The sequence below is a fragment of the Bufo gargarizans genome, chromosome 3, assembly GCF_014858855.1.
Source record: "Bufo gargarizans isolate SCDJY-AF-19 chromosome 3, ASM1485885v1, whole genome shotgun sequence".
Taxonomy (NCBI): domain Eukaryota; kingdom Metazoa; phylum Chordata; class Amphibia; order Anura; family Bufonidae; genus Bufo; species Bufo gargarizans.
The window spans coordinates 107,623,922-107,646,341 of NC_058082.1; the positions used below are offsets into that span (position 1 = coordinate 107,623,922).

A 22,420-nucleotide genomic window follows, 5' to 3' on the forward strand; every position below is an offset into this window, starting at 1 on the left:
CAGGATTTGGTCAGTAATCCATCAGTGTTGCTAAAGCCCAAAAAAACAGGAGTTGATACAAAACAGAGATGACACGTGAATGGAATATTTGCATGTCTTCTATGTTTTGTACCCACTCCTGCTTTTGGCTACCAAATCATAAGCCAATTCTGATACAAATTAGGGACCATGTCATACAGGCCTTACAGCTGCTACATAGACAGGATCCGTTGTGCGTCTCATTTTTCCTTCCTTCTGACAGATCAGAAGAAGGGTCAAATAAATGATGATGTCAGCCAGGCTCAAAGGCAAAATTGTGTCCCAGTCATGAAGTGGGGAGGGTGGGAACAGCATGAGAAGTCCACAGAGTGGCCCTATGACATAGTGGTGAGGTGGAAGCAGCATGAGGAGACCACAGAGTGGCACAATGACAGAGTCTGGAGGTGGCAGCATCAGGAGGCCACAGAGTGGCACAATGACAGTGCGGAGGTGCCAGCAGCAGCATCAGGAGGCCACAGAGTGGCACAATGATAGAGTATGGAGGTGGTGGCAGCAGCATCAGGAGGAGGCCACAGGGTGGCACAATGACAGTGTGGTGGTGCATCATCAGCATCAGGAGACCTGAGTGATGAGGTGACAGCAGCATTAGGAGACCACAGAGTGACCTGTTGACAGAGTGGGGAGGTGGGTGGCAATACCAGTACCAGCTAAAGATGGTGGGTGAAAAAAGGAGCACTTGGCATCAGATGTGTGGCATCAGGCGGATGGCAGCATCAGAATAGTAGCTGAGGCAGGTTGCCAGAAGAATCCGGTCTCTTTTGTCAAAGTGTTGGTGTGGCACCATGGATGATCTAGTCTGATGCATCAGGCATTGGTCGGTGGAAATCCTGGCTGATCCATGCCTGATTCATCTTGACAAAGGTCAGTCTCTCCACATTTTGAGTGGACAGGTGAGTTCTTCTTGGGTTAACTATGGCCCCCGCCACACTAAACACCTGTTCTGATGCCACACTATTGGCTTTTCCAGGGCAAACTCTGCCAGTTGCCACAAATCTAGTTTGGCTGCCCAGTAGTCATTCAATGTAGGGTTGCAGGATGCTGTCCAAGTATGCCACCACATGCTGGTTCAGGTCCTGCTCCAGGTCTAGCTGCTGCTGCTGGTGAGTAGTTTCTTTGCTAGGCGGGTGAAGAAAGCTGCTCATCAGCGACTCTAGACTCAAGGAATGTGAGAGCAGAGGGCCCCCGGTCGGACTTGCGAGAGGATGGACGATGGTGCAGATAGGCAATGGCCACCAGACTACATAGGATGTCTCTATAGTAGTTCAGTTTGTCCTCCCTCTCAGCGGGTGTAAAAAAAGCCCCCATTTTGGACCAGTATCCAGGGTTCAACAAGGTAGAGAGCCAGAAGTCATCCCTCTGCTGAATGCTGACAATTCGGCTGTCACTACGCAAGCAAGTGAGCATGCATTGGGCCATTTGTGCAAGCGACTCGGAGGGACTCCCTGCCTCCATCTCCACTGCATAATGCCACAGTGTCTCTGGGTCCTCTGCCTCATCTTACTCATTGCCCTGTATCTCCTCTGGCTGGTCCTGCTCCTCCTGCTCCTCCTCTCCTGTCACCTGTGTAGAAAAACCACCCATTTTGCTACACATTGTTTGTGCTCCAATGTCCTCCTCTTCCTCCTGTTCATCCCCCACAGGGCTCATGTGGCCGTGAGATCTAGGCGCCACGTCCCAGTCCCCTTACCAGACAGATTTACCAGCATCTGTTCCAAGACGTGAAGCAGTGGAATGACATTGTTCATCCCATAGTCCTGGCGACTGACAAATAACGTGGCCTCCTCAAAGGGCCTGAGCAAACGGTAGGTGTCACGCATGAGCTGCCACTGGCTGACATCAAAGTTAAACAGGGGAGTACTCTTGTCCTCTTGGATTATCAAGAAATCGTTTATGGCTTTTCTCTGTTCGTATAGTTGGTCCAATATATGGAGGGTGGAATTCCAACGGGTGGAAACGTCGCATATCAGCCTATATTGGGGGATGCAGTTCTGCCACTGCAGCTCAAGGTGGGTGTGGTTTGCAGTGTACGAGTGGCTGAAGTGCATGCAAAGTTTCCTGGCCACTTTTAGGATGTCTCGCAGATGGGTGGAAGACTTCAGGAACTGCTTGACAACCAGATTGAACACGTGTGCCGTGCAGGGCACATGGCTCATCCCTCCTTGATGCAGCGCCAACACCATGTTCTTCCCATTGTTGGTCACCATGGTTCCTATTTTCAGTTGTCGCAGAGAAAGCTAGGATTCGATTGGCACCCTGGCCACGCTTCACCTTCTGCCCACAGATTCTACAAATGGCCATGTTCACCTCCTCTGGCGGCTTAACAAAAAAATGCCAAACTGCAGAGTAGGTTTTACCCCCAACACTCCACACTGACTGACTGCTACCACTGCTTATTCTGTGAATCCCTGCACCACTACTTTCCGGGCAGGTATGCTCCTGCGAAGCGGGTGGTCTACCCCGGGCACGTTTAGCTCCCGACCTCCCACTGATGCCACCCTGCTGACTCTCAGCCACTCTAGAGACTTGCTGGCTCCGCCGCTGCCTCACGGGCAAGCTACCACACTCTTCTTCCAATGATGATGATGCCCCTAATTCACCCGTCTCCCAAGTGCAATCAGCTACATCATTATCGAGTACTGTGTGCATGTCACTAATATCCTCCTCAATGGTCTCTGGGTCAGGAGCCTGACCACTCGCAACACCAGCTCCCAGACCACTCTCCTGATCACTACTTGCCCGCCTACCGGAGGAAGCGGCGGATGTCTCCTTCACATCTTGGCTGGCCAGTAGCTGCTGACTGTCCTCTAGTAGCTCGTCCTTGCTGTATAGTGGAGCTGAGCCCACAGCATATAATACTTCTCTGGCTGAGGTAACAGAAAAGGACAGAGGCAGGTTGAGGACAGAAAAGGGCACAGGGCCTTGCTCCCGGGCCATGTCAACTAAGGGTTGTGTCTGATGAACCCACCGACTCTAGGCTGGGGGTGTCTGATGTCACTTGGGACGAAGTAAATGACCAAGTCAACCATTCAAGAACCGCTGGGTTGCTGGTCAAGACATGACTGCTAGATAAGAGAATATATGAGATCTGCACACCCTAGATGGTGGGTGCTTGTAGAGGACAAACGTCAATAGATTCACAGGAGAAATCCACGGCACACCATATGCATTTAATCAATTAGTCGTTTTAATTCATAGTAGTTTATACATCATTGTGTTCCATCCAGAGCAATTATTCGAGCAGTATAATATCTAAGCAGTACTGGGTTGTACTGCTTAGATATTATACTGCTTGAATAATTGCTCTGGATGGAGCACAATGATGTATATACTACTATGAATTAAAACGATTAATTGATGAAATGCATATGGTGTGCCGTGGATTTCACCTGTGAATCTAATGACTGCTAGATGACACCGGGAGCTCAGGCCTCTCGCTGTGACTCCTGTTGCCACGCCCCCTTAGTCTGCTGCGACCTGTGCCTGCACCAGAAACATTTAGGCCTCTGCCACTCCCCTGTGCAGGGCCTGGCACTTCTCTGTCTGACATAAAATAAATAAATAAAAAGGAAATTAAAACACCCCTAAAAAGTCTGTAATGTTCTCACTTCAGCACACAACGACTAATAAGCCCTTTTTTCCCCCACTAATACATGTCAAAGAAGGCTTTGGAACATATAACTGCACAACTGAACGGCAAATAGGCCCTTACTTTTTCCACTTATACACGCCATAAAAAGGCTTTAGAACATATAACTGCACTGCTGAATGGCAAATAATATTTGCCACTAATACATGCCAAAAAGGGCTTTAGAACATACAACTGCATAGCTGAATAGAAAAAAAATATTTTTTTGGCCACTAATACACGCCAAAAAGGGCTTTAGAACATATAACTGCACCGCTGAACGGTAAATATATATTTTATTGCCACTAATACATGCCAAAAAAGGCTGTAATTTTCTCACTTCACCACAGAACGGCAAATACTTTTTTTGTGTGCCACTAATAGATGCCAAAAAGGGCTTTAGAACATATAACTGCACCGCTGAATGGCAAATAATATATATTTTTACCACCACTAATACACGCCAAAAAGGGCTGTAATTTTCTCACTTTGCCACACAACGGCAAATACTTTTTTTGTGCCACTAATATATGCCAAAAAGGGCTTTAGAACATATAACTGCACCGCAGAATGGCAAATAATATATATTTTTTTGCCACCACTAATACATGCCAAAAAGTGCTATAATTTTCTCACTTCACCACAAAACGGCTAATAAGCCCTTTTTTCCACTAATACAAGCCAAAAATGCTTTAGAACATATAACTGCACCACACTAGGGCAAATAAGACAGATAAATATTTCCTTTTAATAAACCCTGTTAATGGCTGTATCAAACAGCACTTGCGCCCCAATAACAAGAAGGGTTTGCTGGAATTACAGAGCTGTATAATGGCAATTTGGATCTGCAGTCAGTGCAGCAAGGTGTAATAAGATTGTTCCTATTACCCAGGCTGTGACCTCCCCTACTGAACCCTGTTCAACATAAATGCTGTGGAATAATTCCTCCCTATCCTTTCCCTACACTTCTAATGCTCTTTCCCTGAACTTCTATACAGCAAAATATGTTTTCCAGTCTTTCCTAGCACTTTCCCTAGCTCTTGCTGATGTCTCTCCCTGCACTAAGTACATTGGAAAATGGCTGAATCCAAGATGGCTGAGGCTATTTATAGGGCTGTGATATCACAGGGCTGGCTGGCTGCTGATTGGCTGCATGCATGGCATTATGGGTGATCCCTCGTTCCCAGAGTTACTTGCTCCATGTCCGAACACGTGCAGCAGCGATTCATGGCCACAAAGCGTGAGAAAATTCAGATTCGGTGCAAATCAAATTTTTCCTGAAATTCAGATCTAATTCCACTTCGTCAACTTCGATTCGCTCATCTCTAGTTACTGCTCATACAGTCCATAAAGACAAGAAAAATAACTCGTCAATACTGTAAGGGTGCCTGCACGCGTTGTGGACTATGCTCGGATTTTCCGCACGGATTGCGTGTGGGAGAAACTGCAGCATAATCCAGTACCAGCAAAGTGTATGAGATTACACAAACCTCATGTACACTTTGCTTTTTTTCTTGAAATCTGCAGTATGTCAATCGTTGTAGCATTTTTCTTGTGCGATTTTCACCAGTTTCAATGGAAGGGTGAGATCTGTGGAAAATCTCCATCAAATCTGCACCAAAACCGCATATAGACGCACCAAAAATGCTAGAAATTGTGCAGATATTTAGGCCACCTGCACGCGCTGCGGAGTGTGATTTTTTTCTTGCGGAATGCCATGCAGAAAAACCACAGCGAATTACAGTATCAGCAAAGTGTATAAGATTGCACACATCTCATGTACACTTTGTACAGTTGTGTTCAAAATTATTCAACCCCCACTGAAATCGAGTGTTTTGGCCAGTTTGACATTGATTTTGATCATTTCAGTCATCTTGTTTACAATTAAATCAAAGAGGCACTTGTAAGTCAGACAAATATAACATAACATTTATAATGACATAACCACAAATGTCTTTTCTGTGCTCACATCATTATCTGTTTTATTCAACCCCCAAGTGACATTCAATCTTAGTACTTAGTACAACATCCTTTTCCAGTTATAACAGCTTTTAAACGTAAAGCATAGCTTGACACAAGTGTCTTGCAGCGATCTACGGGTATCTTCGCCCATTCTCCATGGGCAAAAGCCTCCAGTTCAGTCACATTCTTAGGCTTGCGCGCTGCAACTGCTTTCTTTAAGTCCCACCAGAGGTTCTCTATCAGATTTAAGTCTGGTGACTGCGATGGCCACTTCAAAATGTTCCAGCCTTTAATCTGCAACCATGCTCTAGTGGACTTGGAGGTATGCTTGGGATCATTGTCCTGTTGAAAGGTCCAACGTCTCCCAAGCCTCAGGTTTGTGACGGACTGCATCACATTTTCATCCAATATCTCCTGGTACTGAAGAGAATTCATGGTACCTTGCACACGCTGAAGCTTCCCTGTACCTGTAGAAGCAAAACAGCCCCAAAGCATGATTGACCCCCCCGCCATGCTAGTAGTAGGCAAGGTGTTCTTTTCTTCATAGGCCTTGTTCTTCCTCCTCCAAACATAGCGTTGATCCATGGGCCCAAAAAGTTCTAATTTTGTTTCATCAGTCCACAGAACACTATCCCAAAACTTTTGTGGTTTGTCCACATGACTTTTGGCATACTGCAGTCGACTCTTCTTATTCTTTGGAGACAGCAATGGGTGCGCCTGGGAGTTTTGGCATGGAGGCCTATATTACGCAGTGTGCGCCTTATTGTCTGAGCTGAAACTTCAGTACCCACATCTGACAAATCTTTTTTCAGTTCCTCAGCAGTCACATGGGGACTTTTCTCCACTTTGCGCTTCAGGTAGCGCACAGCAGTCAAAGTCAGCATCTTCTTTCTGCCACGACCAGGTAGCGTTTCAACAGTGCCCTTTGCCTTGAATTTGCAAATGATGCTGCCTATGGTGTCTCTTGGTATGCAAGACCTTTGCAATCTTCTTATAGCCATTGCCCTTCCTGTGAAGAGAAATCACCTCTTCTCTTCCTGGACCATTCTCTTGACTTCACCATGTTTGTAAACACACCAGTAAATGTCTAGAAGGAGCTGAGTATTACAATCCTTTTAAATCTGCCTAATTGGTGCTTATTATGCTTGATTGCTGCTCCTTGACATCCACAGGTGTTTTCAATACCTGATCGAAAACATTTGAATGAACCTCTGTTCTTAAGAGTGGTAGTCTTTAAGGGGTTGAATAATTGTGTCAATGAAGAAATCACAAAAAAAACATTTAATACTGTATTACAAAAACAATTGATGTCATTTTAGTTGCATTTGGTTCTTTAAAAACTCCTTGTAAGATTTCATTCTGAACACAATTACAAATGTACACTAAATTCCCCAAAACCCTTTACAGCATTGGGGGTTGAATAATTTTGAACACAACTGTCGATTTTTTACAGTGTGGAAATTGACCTGGATTGTGGATTTCACCCTTACGCCTTTTTCACACAAGCAGGTTTTCCGCACAGGGTGCAATGCGTGACGTCAGCGCATAGCACTAGCACTGAATCCTGACCCATTCACTTCAATGGGTCTGTGTACATGAGCGCTGTTTTTCACACATCAGTTCTGCATTGCATGAGAATCGCAGCATATTCAGCGTTTTTCACCCAGCTCTGGCTCCATAGAAGTGAATGGGGCTTTGTGAAAATCGCATTGCATCCAAATGAGAGAATCTGTAATTCTTGTGTGAAAGAAGCCTTAGGTCTTTTTATCACGGCCGTTACAGATTCTCTCAGGGTCTGTTCAGGAAAAAAAACGGATGGTTTTGCACGCAAGTTCAGTTTTATCTGATAGTGCATTCAGTGTTTCAGTTTTTTCCATGTGGGTGCAATCATAGTTTTTGATGTGGTTTTCCCGCGTGTAAAAAAAAAAAAAAAAAAAAAAAAAAAAAAAAAAGAATATCTACATCTAGTCTACATCTCCTAGCAACCATCTGTGAAAAACGCATTGCATCAGGATGCAATCCGTTTTTCACTGAAGCCCCATTCACTTCTATGGAACCAGAGCTGCGTGATAAACACGCAATATAGAACTATATTTCCTCAATGCAGAAAAACTCACAGACCCATTGAAATGAATGGTTTAGGATTCAGTCCGAATGCTATGCTTTTGCTTCACACATCGCTCCCTGACGGAAAACTCGCTCGTGTGAAAGAGGCCTTAGGTTTCCTTCACATGCATATTTTGGGTGTTTTTCTGTCCCATATAAAAGTCTATTAGAAAAGTTCCAGAAAAAAAAATACCCAGAGCATGCTGCATTTTGAATACAAAAACACTAAAGATGCTTAACCGCAGTGCAAAACGCCAAATAAATCCCCACTTTGTATGCAGTGTATTTCATAATTCACTATAGATTTTAAATTACCATCTGGCCTTTAACCCCTTCCTGACCAGCTCCATAATAGTACGGTGCTGCGGGAAGTGACTTCTCGACCAGCACCGTAGTACTACAACGCACTGATCAGCTGCAGGGGACCCGCTATTCCCGTTAGCCGGACCCCTGCTGTATGTGCCAGCATCGATGAAAATACAGATGCCAGCGCATTAACCCTTACTATGCCGTGGTCAGCGTCAGTGTGTGAAGGGAGGGAGCTCCCTCCCCGCTCCCATCGGGTCCCCGTACTGCTGCGACGGGGACCCGATGGCTGGCATCGTGCTGCCTTCCCTGTTAGCCTGTGAGATCCAGCCCTGTGGATCTCACAGGCAGGAAGGCTGTAAGTGTATTACAGTGAGTAATACACTTACAGCCAATACATGAAAATACAGATGTAATTGTAATGCATTGGAGAGGGTCTCAGACCCCTAAAAGTTGTGGGGAAAAAAGTTTAAATAAAGTTTTGCATAATAAAAAAATTTAAGTTTTAAGTTAGAAAAAGTGTTCTTTTCCCATAATTAATTAATAAAAATAATAAAAATAGGAAAAAGAAAAGTACACATATTAGGTATCGCCGCATCCAAATCGACTGGCTCTATAAAAAATATCACATGATCCATCCTGTCAGGTGAACGCAGTAAAAAAAATATAAATGTGCCATTTTTACCTTTTTACCTAAGACAATCACCCCAAAAATAAAAAAAATATGGCTCTCAGAAAATGGCAACACAAAAAGAAGATTTTATTCTGTTAACTAAAAATAATAGACACATTGGGTATTGTCGCGTCTGTAACAACCTGCTCTATAAAATTATCTCATGAGATGGCCCCTCAGGTGAATACTGTAGAAAAATTGAAAAAAAACTATGCCAAAACAGCCATTTTTTTTCACCTTGCCTTACAAAATTTGTAACACCAAGTGATCAAAAAGTCTTATGTACCCTAAAATGTTACCCATGAAAACGTTATCTCATCCCGCAAAAAATGAGCCCCCATATAAGACAATCACTCAACCCGTAAGCCAATCCATCAAAATCTGCACTGCAAAAGCCATATAACCTTCCTTCCGTTCTGAATCCTGCCATGTGCCCTCACAGCAGTTTATCACCACATATGGGGTGTTGCCGTATTCAGGAGAAAATGGGTAACAAATTATGGGGTACTTTTTCTCCTGTTTCCCCTTGTGAAAATGAAAAATTTGGGGCTAAAGCAACCTTTTATTGGAAGAAATTAAACTTTTCATTTTCACAGCCAAGTGTTTCCAAATTCTGTAAAACTCTTAGCGGGTCAAAGTGCTCAGTACCCCCTGTGGGGTTTCGCTCTGGTAGATAGGGTAAGCGGACACAGTACAGAGGCAAAATTCAAGTTCTTAACTCAAACTTCAGTGTTTATTTACACTTGCGGCAGTTGCACAAAACAACACGTCACTTTGCAGTCTTTGGTGTTGATTCACACACAAATGGAAAGTTCAATTTGCACAGAACAACATGTCACTTTGCAGTCTTTGGTGTTAATTCACACACAATGGAAAGTTCATGTTGCACAAGTCACCTTGTTGGCAGTTCTGCCTCCAGTAGTCCACAGCAGGCTTTAGGGGGCCTGTTCTCCCTGCACATGGGTCTCAGCTCTCCAGTCCGGCACAAAACCTCAGATCCCACCACAGAGCCTCAGCTGCTGAGCCTAGCTGCCTATTTAAGGACAGCCAGGTGCTGCCAAAACGTGTACCGGCACTTAAACTCCAACCAATCAAGGCCAATTCTCTGGTAAAGTAGCTGTATTCATAACTAGTTAGCAGCTTTTCTTGACTGTTATATGTAAGGACTTGTTTTTATCTGTCTTAGTTATCTGCTTATTTTTCTTAAATTTTCATTTTCACTTATCTTGGATGACATTTTGGAGCTTTGGAACCGATTACTCAACTTACAATGGTTTTAAAATTGTATGTTCGTCCTAGAACCAATTAATATTATAACTTGAGGGACCACTGTATATATATTTATTAGTTTTAGCATGGTATAACCGATTTTGTGTGTGTAAAATATACAATACAAATGTACAACTTTTTTTTTTCCTTTTTGCTTTAAAAAAATTGGAAATGTTTTGTCTTGAAATCGTTTGGAACAGAAAATAAATAAGAATTTTCATAATTTTCACAGTTTTTCCTTAACCCCTTAGTGACCACCCACGTTTTTTAGGCTGGGCTGCCGCGTCTCACATGAGAGCCGGGGCCCTGCTCTAACAGCCCTGATCGGCAGAAGTGCCGATCCGGGCTGTTTAACCCTTTACATGCCGGGCGCAATGGCGCCCGCTGCATGTAAAGTGGTGACAGAGGGAGCGGACTCCCTCTGTCTCCCATCAGCACCCCGAAAATGCGATCGCGGGGTGCTGATGTGTTCGGAAGCTTACCTCGCTTCCGATCAGGGCCCCGAGCCTGTCTTCAGTTCTCTCCAGCTGGCTGTGCCTCTCTGGCGCAGCCTGCTGGTCAATCTTTGAATAGCATTGCTATTGAAATGTAATGCCTTATAGAGATAATGCATTACATTTTAAAAGCAATCAAAATACTGTATATTATAGTCCCCTTGTGGGACTTTTAAGTAGTAAAAAAAATAGAAAAAAATACACATTTATTAAATAAGAAAAATTGAACGGCGTAAAAAAAAAAGTTAATAAAGGTTAATCAGAAAGTTATGTGTACCCCAAAATGGTGCCATTAAAAACTACAACTTGTCCCGTAAAAAACAAGCCCTCATAAAGCTATATAGACGAAAAAAATAAAAAAGTTATAGCTCTTGGAACGAGACCATGAATAAAGGAAGAAAAACGCTTGGTCATAAAGGCCCAAACAGGCTTGGTCACTAAGGGGTTAAATGGCACAAAGAAAGGTCAAAGGGCAACATGTTACAACCATTTGTAATACTCCTAGGTGCATAACCGCTAACGTTCACATCACCGTTCATCCTTTCCGTTCTCCTGCTCCGTTTAGGGGCAGGAGAACGGAAAGGACGGATAAGCACATAACTGACACCAAACGGAGCCTGAGGACCCTATAGACTATAATGGGGTCCGTTATGTTTCCGCTCAGAAGATGATTTTTAAGCGGAGACAAAAGTTGTGCATGCACTTTTGTCTCCGCCTAAAAATCATCTTCTGAGCGGAAACATAACGGACCCCATTATAGTCTATGGGGTCCTAAGGGCTCCGTTTGACTCCGTTTGGCATCAGCTATGTGCTTATCCGTCCTTTCCGTTCTCCTGCCCCTAAACGGAGCAGGAGAACGGAAAGGCTGAACGGTGATGTGAACGAAGCCTTAGTTAGATATCTATGGGGTTCATTTTCAAAGACCAGCTTTTTTACCCTGCATAAACCTAAAATTAAGTTAAAATTTCATAATATTTTTTTTTAATGCATCTATTATGTGATAAAATACTTTTTGTGATTACAAATTCTCATCTGTTTGCCCTATGCAGCTTCATGTGTTCACATAGGTTGCAAGCTGCTTAGTCCTGTTCAGAGTGAAATCCATCAGACGAGTTCTGTTCACTCTGTAGCCCTTATCGCTGCTCTCCTTTAGGCCGCTAAAATGCAAAAAGGTAAAAAAAAAAGTCTTCGTTAACCTATGCCCCCCTGTGGCAACCAATGGCAGTACGATTTTGCCACAAGCTCATGCGGCCTTTAGGACAGGCACACACAAGCTAGTTGAATGCGAGGAACTTATAACATGTGGCAGTGTAAGTTCCTGTTCTGTCCTCTGCTCCTCTGAAAGGCTCACCCAGCATTATAATGATTTATAAGGCTGTGTGATCCTGAGAGTCCTGGAATCTACTGTATTTCACCGACAGCATTATTTCAGTGTAATTCAGTAGATTCCAGGACTCTCAGGGTCACAGAGCATTATAAATCATAACGGAGGTCAGAACGGGACCTTACACGCTGCGAGTTCTTGCTTGTGTGTGTCTGGCCTTAGTTGCTGCGGGTGTGGCTGTACCGTGGGCTGCACCCGAGAGAAGTTAGAAGATGGACAGCAAGGAAAGAGCTGGGTGGAATAGATAGGGGCACAGAAGAGGTTAACTAAAAAAATATATACTATTTTGTATTTTAGCAATCATTTTTTTTATCGGTTGGTTCTACAAACCACATTCACTCACTCTGAGCAGCTGTTTTACTAGATGAATGCAACAGTTTTTATGATTGCTATACATCTTCAGCCAAGTGAAAAACCACACATATAGCAGGTGCACCATTCATCCTGTAGTTTAGATCTGATGTTATCCTCTTCTAAGGTAAAACAAAACTCAACAATCAGCCGATAGCTGAATTGGGACTCTAAAAATTAAACTCTACCTACATTAAAGGGGACCTGTCAGCTGTTCTGACACATCTGTTTCAGTAAATTCTTGCATTTTTCATGTAATAGAACTGTGTACTGCCATTCCTCTGTTATTCCTCCTGGAAGAGTATGAATGAATGAGCAACTGGATGTTACCATTTCACTTGTCAATAGGATATGCCCAGACACAGTCTGACACTGTCAGTGTCACGCTCGTGTGTGGGAAGAAAACACCACACCGAGCATAGGATGGAAAGGGGATATTGGAATAAGGACTGGAAACTAGGGAAGGAAGATGGACACCTCCTAGAGAAAACCCTAACTCCATTCCTGACAGACTACCAGTATGAACAGGCCCCAAAGGTAGCCAAGTTCATACACTGGATACCTAGAATCCTATCTCACCCTATAGGACCCTAGAACTAATGTCAGAACTAAGTCTACCTGTTCCTCCAAAGGGAAGGACAAACAGGAGTCTCCCTCAGGCCTAATGACAAACAACAGGGAAAGGCAACACACAATATATATATATATATATATATATATATATATATAAACAAAATACAAAAGGAAAATGAAACACTTATCTTCAATGAAGCTTTGGTAGCACCAGGAACTCAGCCGAGAACCAACACAAACTAACCACAAGTCCAACAAAAGCTATAAACCGCATAACATAGTGGGAGAAACAACAATAAATAGAGAAGGTTAATCGACCACAAAAGCCATACCTGGGGAAAGAAGTTGTGGCAAGCACCAGAAACAACACAGACATAATCTGATCCAAAAGCAAATCATGTCAGATCACACCACATGTTGCCAGTCTCACGGATCTCCTGCCACCTGTCGCGGGAACGTCCGTATGTCTCGGTACGTCCGTGACAATACCTCCCTCTTCTATGGGTGATCTCAGGGCACCCAGGACCAACCTTATCTGGATTACACCTGTGAAGGGCTGGCATTCACGACAGATGCCGGTACCCACATCCTCTCCTCTGGTCCATAACCCTTCCAGTGAACAAGATACTGAAGAGATCTACGGAGAACTCGAGAGTCAATAGTCTTGGCAAGCTGGAATTACAAACTGCCATCCACCATGACAGGAGCAGGTGGCAAGGGGGATGACTACAAAGGTTCAACATATTTCTTCAACAAAGATTTGTGAAACACATTATGAATTTTCAGAGCCTGCAGAAGTTCAAGACGAAAAGGTACAGGATTAATAATGGCAGTGATCTTATATGGACCAATAAACCTTGGACCCAACTTCGAAGAAGGAACCTTCAACTTAATATTTATTATAGACAGCCAAACAAAATCAACCAAACTTAGGTCCGGACCATTCATACATTTCCTGTCAGCCACACGTTTTTACTTGTCCATATTCATCAAGTTATTTAGAATTTTCCGCCATATACTGTAGAAGACAATGATGATGAAAAACGTTCCCCCTCAGGGATAACGGAAGTATCTGAACCAGAGAATGTGCCAAATTGCGGGTGTAACCCATAAGCCCCAATAAACAGCGACTTAGCAGTGGACTCATGTCTACGATTGTTTATGGAAAACTTTGCCAAAGACAAAAACGAGGACCATTCCTCCTGGTTCTCAGAGACAAAGCATCTTAAGTAAGACTCCAGACTCTGATTAGTGCGTTTCGTCTGTCCATTCGTCTGAGAATGAAAAGCAGAAGAAAAAGACAGTTGTACCCCCAGCCGAGTACAGAACGCCTTCCACAATCTGGACACAAACTGAGTCTGACGATTCGAGACCACATCAGAGGGAATGCCATGAAGTTTCACAATGTTGTCAACAAACACTTGCTCAAGTATTTCAGCATTAGGTAGGCCAGGCAATGCTATAAAGTGCATCATTTTACTAAATCGATCAACTACCACCAGAATAACTGTCTTTCGAATTAGGCAGATCAGTAATAAAATCCATAGATAATAAAATCCATAGAAAAGTGAGTCCATGGTCTGGGCGGGTGGGGCAATGGAAGTAGAGATCCAGAAGGTCGAGTATGTGTCACCTTAGCACGTGCACAGATACTACAGGCCAACACATAGTCCTCAACACACTTATGCAACTCCGGCCACCAGAATCTACGAAAGATGAGGTCGGCAGTGGATCTACTCCCAGGATGTCCCGTAAGAACCGTAGAGTGATGTTCCTCAAACACCTTATGACACAATTCTGATGGAACAAACAATTTCCTAGAGGGGCAAGACTCCAATGAGTCTCCCTGAGCCTCTAACACCTTCACCTCTAGGTCAGGGTATAGAGCGGATATCGCCACCCCTTCCGACAGTATCGGACTCGGCTTTTAAAAAAATAACCACCTCCAGGAAAACTACGTGACAAGGCATCCGGACGATAAGTGACAATGAAATTGAATCTGGTGAAAAACAAAGACCATCTGGCCTGCCTCGGGTTCAGTAGTTTAGCTGACTCCAGGTAAGCCAGATTTTTGGGATCTGTGAACCCCGTGATTGGATGACTCGCCCCTTCCAACTAAATGATGCTATTTCTCAAAACCCAACTTAATGGCCAGCATCTCTCTGTTACCCACATCATAATTTCTCTCTGCGGCATAGAGTTTTTTAGAGAAAAATGCACATGTGTGCCATTTACCAGGTGACGGGCCCTGCGATACAACTGCTCCTACCCCCACCTCGGATGCGTCAACTTCCATAATGAAAGGTTGTGATACATCCGGCTGCACCAATATAGGGGCAGAAGAGAAGCACTCCTTAACCGCAGAAAATGCTCGCAAGTCCGAATCAGACCACACCGAGACATCCGTCCCTTTCTTAGTCATGTCAGTTAAGGGTTTCACCACTGTCGAATAGTTCTGAATACATTTTCGGCAATAGTTGGTGAACCCCAAAAAACGCATAAGAGCCTTCAGATTTTCAGGTCAATCCCAGTCCAATACAGCACAGACTTTCTCTGGATCCATTCGAAAACCTGAAGATGACAGCAGGTAGCCCAAGAATTGCACCTCATGTACAGCAAAAACACACTTCTCTAATTTTGCGTACAATTTATTATCTCTTAGGATCTGTAACACCTGTCTAACGTGATCCTAATGAGTCTCCATGTCTGGAGAATAAATTAGTATGTCATCCAAATACACAATAACAAGCCTCACTACCAGGTGATGAAGAATGTCATTCACAAAATGCTGGAAAACAACAGGAGCAGTGGTCAACCCAAAAGGCATGATCAGGTTCTCAAAGTGACCCTCTGGGGTATTAAAAGCCATCTTCCATTCATCCCCTTGCTTGAGCCTGACCAGATTATATTCCCCCCTTAAGTCCAACTTGGAGAACACCTTGGCACCAACAATCTGGTAAAACAAATCAGTAATCAAAGGAAGGGGGTTAGGATCACGGCCAGTAATCTGATAGAGCTCACGGAAATCCAGACCTGGCCTAAGAGTTTTGTCCTTTTTTTTAGCAAAGAAAAACCCTGCTGCCACTGGAGATTTGGAAGGTCTTATGTGTCCGTTATCCAAACTCTCGGTAATATACTCTCTCTTACCGGTCCAGAAAGGTTATACAACCTAGATTTGGGCAACTTAGCCCCGGGAATAAGGTTGATAGTACAATCATATTCCAGATATGGAGGTAAATCCTGGCATCCACTTTCAGAAAATGCATCAGAAAAATCAGATATAAAAGAGGGTAATGTTTTATTGGTTAAAGCAGAAAAAGATGTATTCAGACAACGCAATAATCACTCCAATCCAGAATCTGTCTAGCTTGCCAATCGATGGTTGGATTATGCCTGCTTAATCACAGTAAACCCAGAACTAACAAAGCAGGGAGACCCTTCAACACAAAACACAAGATTAATTCCTGATGAAAGTCACCCACTCTTAATCTGATATCATGCACCATCTGAGATAAACACTTGTGAGTTAGAGGTGCAGAATCAATAGCAAAAATGGGAATGTTTTTCTCTAATGCACTTGGAGACAACCCATGCATACGGACGAACTGAGCATCAATCAGGTTCACCTCTGCACCACTGTCGATAAACACCTCAATCCCCACAGTCTTGGACTGTAGCACCACCTCAGCAGTCAGGAGAAATCGGATACTACCATGCAAACAAATGCACATTTTTTTGACTCTCCTCCCACCCCTCCAAGAGTCAGATGGGAATTAAACATCCCTTTTTTCTTTTCTTTTTGAGGCTGAATGCATGGACATTGATAAAATGTCCTTTCTGTCACAGAAAAAACACACTCTCTTCCTGCGACCAGAATGCTTAAAAGTGGATCCGGGAGTAGCTCCCCCTAACTGCATGGGTTCGTCCCCAGACATAAACCCAGGAGTATCTTCACCCAAAGTGTCAGAGGAAGACGATACGCGATGTAATAGTACGTCCTGAGAGTTGGGACCCCTAGATCTCTCTCTCAGGCGTCCATCAATGCGTAATGCAAGAGACATAGTGGCTTCCAGAGAGTTAGGATTCGCATGAAAGGCCTAAGCGTCCTTCAGCCTATTCGATAATCCCTGACAAAAGTGACTACAGAGAGCTAGATCGTTCCACTCCGTATCCGTAGCCCACCTCCTAAACTCAGAGCAATAGATCTCAGCAGAACGCTCTCCCTGACGAAGGCCGCATAGCTTGATCTTGGCCAAGGAGGTCCTATCCTGGTCATCATAGATGAAACCCAGAGCTTTGAAAAATTCATCCACCGACCAGAGAGACTGCGATCCAGTCAGTAGAGAAAAAGCCCATGATTAAGCATCCCCCTTAAGCAACAAAATAACCACACCAACTCTCTGATTCTCTGACTCTCAGATGAATGTGGATGTAGCCTAAAATACAATTTGTCTACCTCCCTAAACAAAATGAAATTATCACATCCCTCAGAGAATCTGTCCAGGAGGGCAACTTTAGGCTCGAGACAGACCTGGTAACCACCACCTCCACTAGGACCAGCAGCCTGTGGTCTCAGAATCTGCTAGATGGTTTTGCGGAGGTTAGCTACCTCCAAAGACAGCCCCTGCAGCTGTCTGGCCAGTGCAGCAATAGGATCCATGGCTGTACTGAAACAAGCAAAAATTACTGTTTTGGCTGTTTATAATGTCACGCTTGTGTGTGGGAGGAAAACACCACACCGAGCATAGGAGGGAAAGAGGATACCGGAATAAGGCCTAGAAACTAGGGAAGGTAGATGGACACCTCCTAGAGAAAACCCTAACTCCAGTCCTGACAGGCTACCAGTATGAACAGGCCCCAAAGGTAGGCAAATTCATACACCGGATTCCTGGAATCCTATCAAACCCTATAGGACCCTGGAACTAATGTCAGGACTGAGTCTACCTGTTCCTCCAAAGGGAAGGAGTCTCCCTCAGGCCTAATGACAAACAGGGAAAGGAAACAAACACACATATATATATATATATATATATATATATATATACAAAATACAAAAGGGAAAGGAAACACTTATCTTCAATAAAGCTTTGGTAGCACCAGGAACTCAGCCAAGAACCAAACACAAGCTAACCACAAGCCCAACAAAAGCTATAAACAGCATAGCAAAGTGGGAGAAACAAGAATAAATAGAGAAGGTTAAATGACCACAAAAGCCACACCTGGGGAAAGGAGGTGTGGCAAGCACCAATAACAAGACAGAGATAATTTGATCCAAAAGGAAAACATGTCAGATCACACCACGTGTTGGAAGTCTCACAGATCTCCAGCCACCTGTCGCGGGAACGTCCGTATGTCTCAGTATGTTTGTGACAGTCAGCTCCTAACGGACAGTGTCCATAGTCTTCAGAACTATGCAAATTCCTAAGAGCATGGGCCAATGTTACTTTTACGCTGCGGATGGCTCCCACTAATTTTTTGTACAGCCACTAGAGGAACCTGCAGCTGCCCTGACTACAGCCATTCAGTTAGTCCCTACCCTAATATTGATAAGTATTATTTTGATACTTCTAGTAGATGGACTGTGGGGCTAACAGGCTGAAAGCATTTGTTAACCTTTTGCTTCCTGTCACACGACTATATATGTCATGGCGGTAAGCTCTTAACCGTAACTCAACAAGTTACTTAGATTACATTGAGATCTGGCAATGCCCCGTGGCTCTGCATATCTCTGTGAATACGGTGTCATTACGCAGCTGCGGTCACAGTAAGGAGCCCAGAGACCAGGCAAAATAGTCTCCTGTGTAGTATCCACCACACTGTAAAGTAAAAAAAAAAAGCTGACACAAAACCCTTTTTTTGATGTGAGAGCGTCCCCAATGTCTGTCAAATTAACTCTGAGCCCATAGTCTCTGAATTAACTCCTGTTAATTCACTTTTTTCATTAGAAGAAGTAAAAATAAATAAATAAAAATGAATAAAAAATATTAAAAAGGGAAATAAAGAAAATTTAAAATCAAAAAGTTATAGCTATAGTTACTAGTTTTAGCAAAAGTATAGCAAACAACATGCACACATAAACACATTTTACCCCCCTTTTTCTTTCATAAATTTTTTTAAATACATATGTGTATATATATATATATATACATATATATATATGTGTGTGTGTGTGTGTGTGTAACCTGAATTAAAATGATTTGAGAATGAATAAGCTTACGCCGGCCTAAGTGAATAAATATATTTACTAAGTGTGATTACATATTAGATAACACAGACAAATAACATAAAGAATAATACAAAGTAAATAAACTTAAAACACTAGCCTAAATGTAGTGATTCGATCGGCACCCAGGGAGTACAAGAGATAGGGAAAATCAATACACCCCAGGGTGTACAAGAGATAGGGCAAATCAATACTTACATCCAAGTAGAGTCCCCCATAATGTATATGTGTAACCAGAGTTATACACCTCAGCCCGCCCCACCTGTGTACATCAAGCATGTTCTGATATGTGTCTCTGAGATCACTACTCAGGAATGTAGCCTAATCAGCACAATAGGGAATGGGTACTATATTAAAAGGAACTCCAAGAAATATACTTACACAGAATACTAAAAGTAATATAAAAGAGACAACATTAAAGGGGAGAGAACCAATCAGTACTTACCCTTACAAGAAAATATACAGTGATCTCTCATGATACAATGACCTCAGGAATGGGATACAATATTTTCAAAATACAAGGGTCTTTTCTGACCCATCGTAAGTTGAAACTAAACTCAACATACAATGCTTCCGACTCAGATCCAACCAATCAAGGCCAATTCTCTGGTAAAGTAGCTGTTTTCGCAGCTAGTTAGCAGTTATTCCTGGATGTTATATGTAAGGACTTGTTTTTATCTGTCTTATTTTTCTTAAATTTTCACTTGACATTTTGGAGCTTTGGAACCAATTACTCAACTTACAATGGTTTTAACATACAATGGTCACCCTGGAACCAATTTATTAGTTTGAGCATGGTACAGCCAACTTTGTGTGTGTAAAATATACAGTACAAATGTACATACATTTTTTTTTCCTTTTTGCTTTTCAAAAAAAAAAATGCAAATTTTTTTTGTCTTGAAATTATTTAAAACAGAAAATAAATAAGAAAGGAAAAATATACATTTTTTTAAATAATTTTCTGTTTTTTCTTAAAGGGTTTCTACCACTTGAATATCACATATTTGGTGTTCAGACACTAGCGATTCGCTAGTGTCTGTTCTTGCCTACAAGCTAATTATCACATTAATCCGGGCTGCCGATACCTCAAAAAAAGCACTTATATCTTTATGCAAATGAGCCTCTAGGTGCTATGCAGGCGTTTTTCTAAGCACCTAGAGGCTCCGTCTACCTTGCATTTTGCCGCCCTGCGCCTCGCTCCAGCACGCCCATCTCTCACTGTAATCGATCCTCCCCCTGCTTCAGCCTTCCGAAATCCCGCGCCTGCGCCGTCCGTCGCGGCATTCGGAGGCATTCGGCGCAGGCGCAGTCAATGTCTGACCGCTTGCTGCTGGGCTTCGTCTGTCCCACGGAGCTCTGTGACGTCATCGGCGCAGGCGCAGTTGAAATGTCTGAGCAGGGAGCGGTCAGACATTGACTGCGCCTGCGCCGAATGCCTCCGAATGCCGCGACGGACGGCGCAGGCGCGGGATTTCGGAAGGCTGAAGCAGGGGGAGGATCGATTACAGTGAGAGATGGGCGTGCTGGAGCGAGGCGCAGGGCGGCAAAATGCAAGGTAGACGGAGCCTCTAGGTGCTTAGAAAAACGCCTGCATAGCACCTAGAGGCTCATTTGCATAAAGATATAAGTGCTTTTTTTGAGGTATCGGCAGCCCGGATTAATGTGATAATTAGCTTGTAGGCAAGAACAGACACTAGCGAATCGCTAGTGTCTGAACACCAAATATGTGATATTCAAGTGGTAGAAACCCTTTAAATGGCACAAAGAAAGGTCAAAAGTGTCCTGTGAAAAACAATATCAAATAAATGTAGGTTGGCTCAGAAATTATTCAGTTAAAAATGGCCTGGTAAGGAAGGCGGGTAAACATAATAGAATTCCCTGTACTGTCCATTCATATATTTGAACATTTTAATTCCTTCCCTAAATTGTCTTTTTAGTCCAGACTAAATAAACCCAAGTTTGACAACCTATCTTATTACTGAAATCCACCAATTCCCTTTAAAAGGGTTGTCCCATGAGAAATAGTCTTCAGTTTTCAAAACAGCACCTGAATCTGGTTACTTTAGTAATTGCATGTAATGAAAAATGTATTATAGATTTCATTGAATAACTCAGTAGCAATCTGTATAGGACCACCTGTTGTTTGCTCTTTTTCTTATTGCTCTGTCCATCTCGCTGAGGTGGATGCACATGCTCAATTCCATCTTTCAGCTGCCTATAGGGCTGAGATAGGGATACAGCTGCAGCAGAAAGGACATGCCCCTGAGCTGCCAGCTGGATAACAATCTACCAAATCAATTGGAGAGAGAATGAGGAGAGCTCTGGATCCCTGTATCTCACATGGATCTCTGGATAACCCCTTTCATTTCCTAGGTCGCTTTCCTCTGCTCTAGTTTAGCTATGTCCTACACAAGTGCCCAGAACTGTAGGCAATAGTTGTATTATAGCAGCATGAACAGAAATTCTTTCCTTTGTAGATATGTATGGCTAGTTCCTAATGATCGTGTTTAAGTCAGACCATGACTATATTACATTTGTTTCCAGAATATGGTGGCTGTGACGTTCATTTTGACTATGGGACTACTTCTGTATCCAGGATCATATGCAAACAAGGAGACAGGTAATATGGTTCTTAAGAGTGTACTTTGTATAGTTTGGAAGGTGGACAACATCAGGTAGGTAGCCTGTTGGTATGTGTAAATGCACCCTCAGGCACCATTCACATGGCTGGCTGCAGTGCCCGTGTTGAAGACCGCAAACACCAGGTCCGCAAAACATGGGCACTGGCTGTGTGAACTCTACATCGCAGTGCAGACCCATTGACTTGAATGGGTCCGCGATCCGTAACATATGGCAGAGGCACTGGCACAGAAGTCCACGGAAGAGCTTCTGTGTTTTTCCATGTAGTTCCGTGCCCGTGTCTCTGCTCTGGAAAAGATAGCACATGTCCTATCTTTTGTCGTATGCTGCAGATTGCGAACCCATTCAAGTCAATGAGTCCACACTCATGATGCGGAGCTCACACAGCCAGAGCCCGTGTTTTGCGAACCCGTGACATGGGCATGGTGGTAATATGATCATGTGAGTGGGGCCTAAAAGAGTGACCACAGATAGCAGGAGGGAAATATGCCCGTGGTTGAGGTAAACAGAAGCAGGTTAAAAGAGAGTTACTGTACTTACTACCTTATGGAAACTTACCAATAAAGTTCAAATGTCTACCTGTCTATCGGGTCATATTTAAAGGAATCTATTATCTTCCCAAACCCTATTAAAGGTGTTTTCCAAGAATTTGATATTGATGGCCTATCCTCAGCAATATCTGATTGGCTAGGATGAGCTACAATATCAAGCATGGTCACTATCCAATGGACAGCTCTGTGCTTGGTAAGCTTCGAGGAGGCCATGGCACACACCG

The 22,420-nt window shown here is 43.3% G+C and overlaps 1 protein-coding gene across 2 annotated transcripts in view; it reads left to right on the forward strand.

The window, feature by feature from the left end:
- The window catches only part of ITGB7 (integrin subunit beta 7), a 123,062-nt gene that overhangs the window by 41,972 nt on the left and 58,670 nt on the right, over positions 1-22,420 (forward strand). For both annotated transcript variants that reach the window (XM_044284844.1, XM_044284845.1), the window contains exon 2: positions 21,550-21,625. In XM_044284844.1, coding sequence (XP_044140779.1) covers positions 21,553-21,625 — 73 coding nt within the window. In that variant the 5' untranslated portion in view covers positions 21,550-21,552. The remainder of the gene's footprint in view (positions 1-21,549; positions 21,626-22,420) is intronic.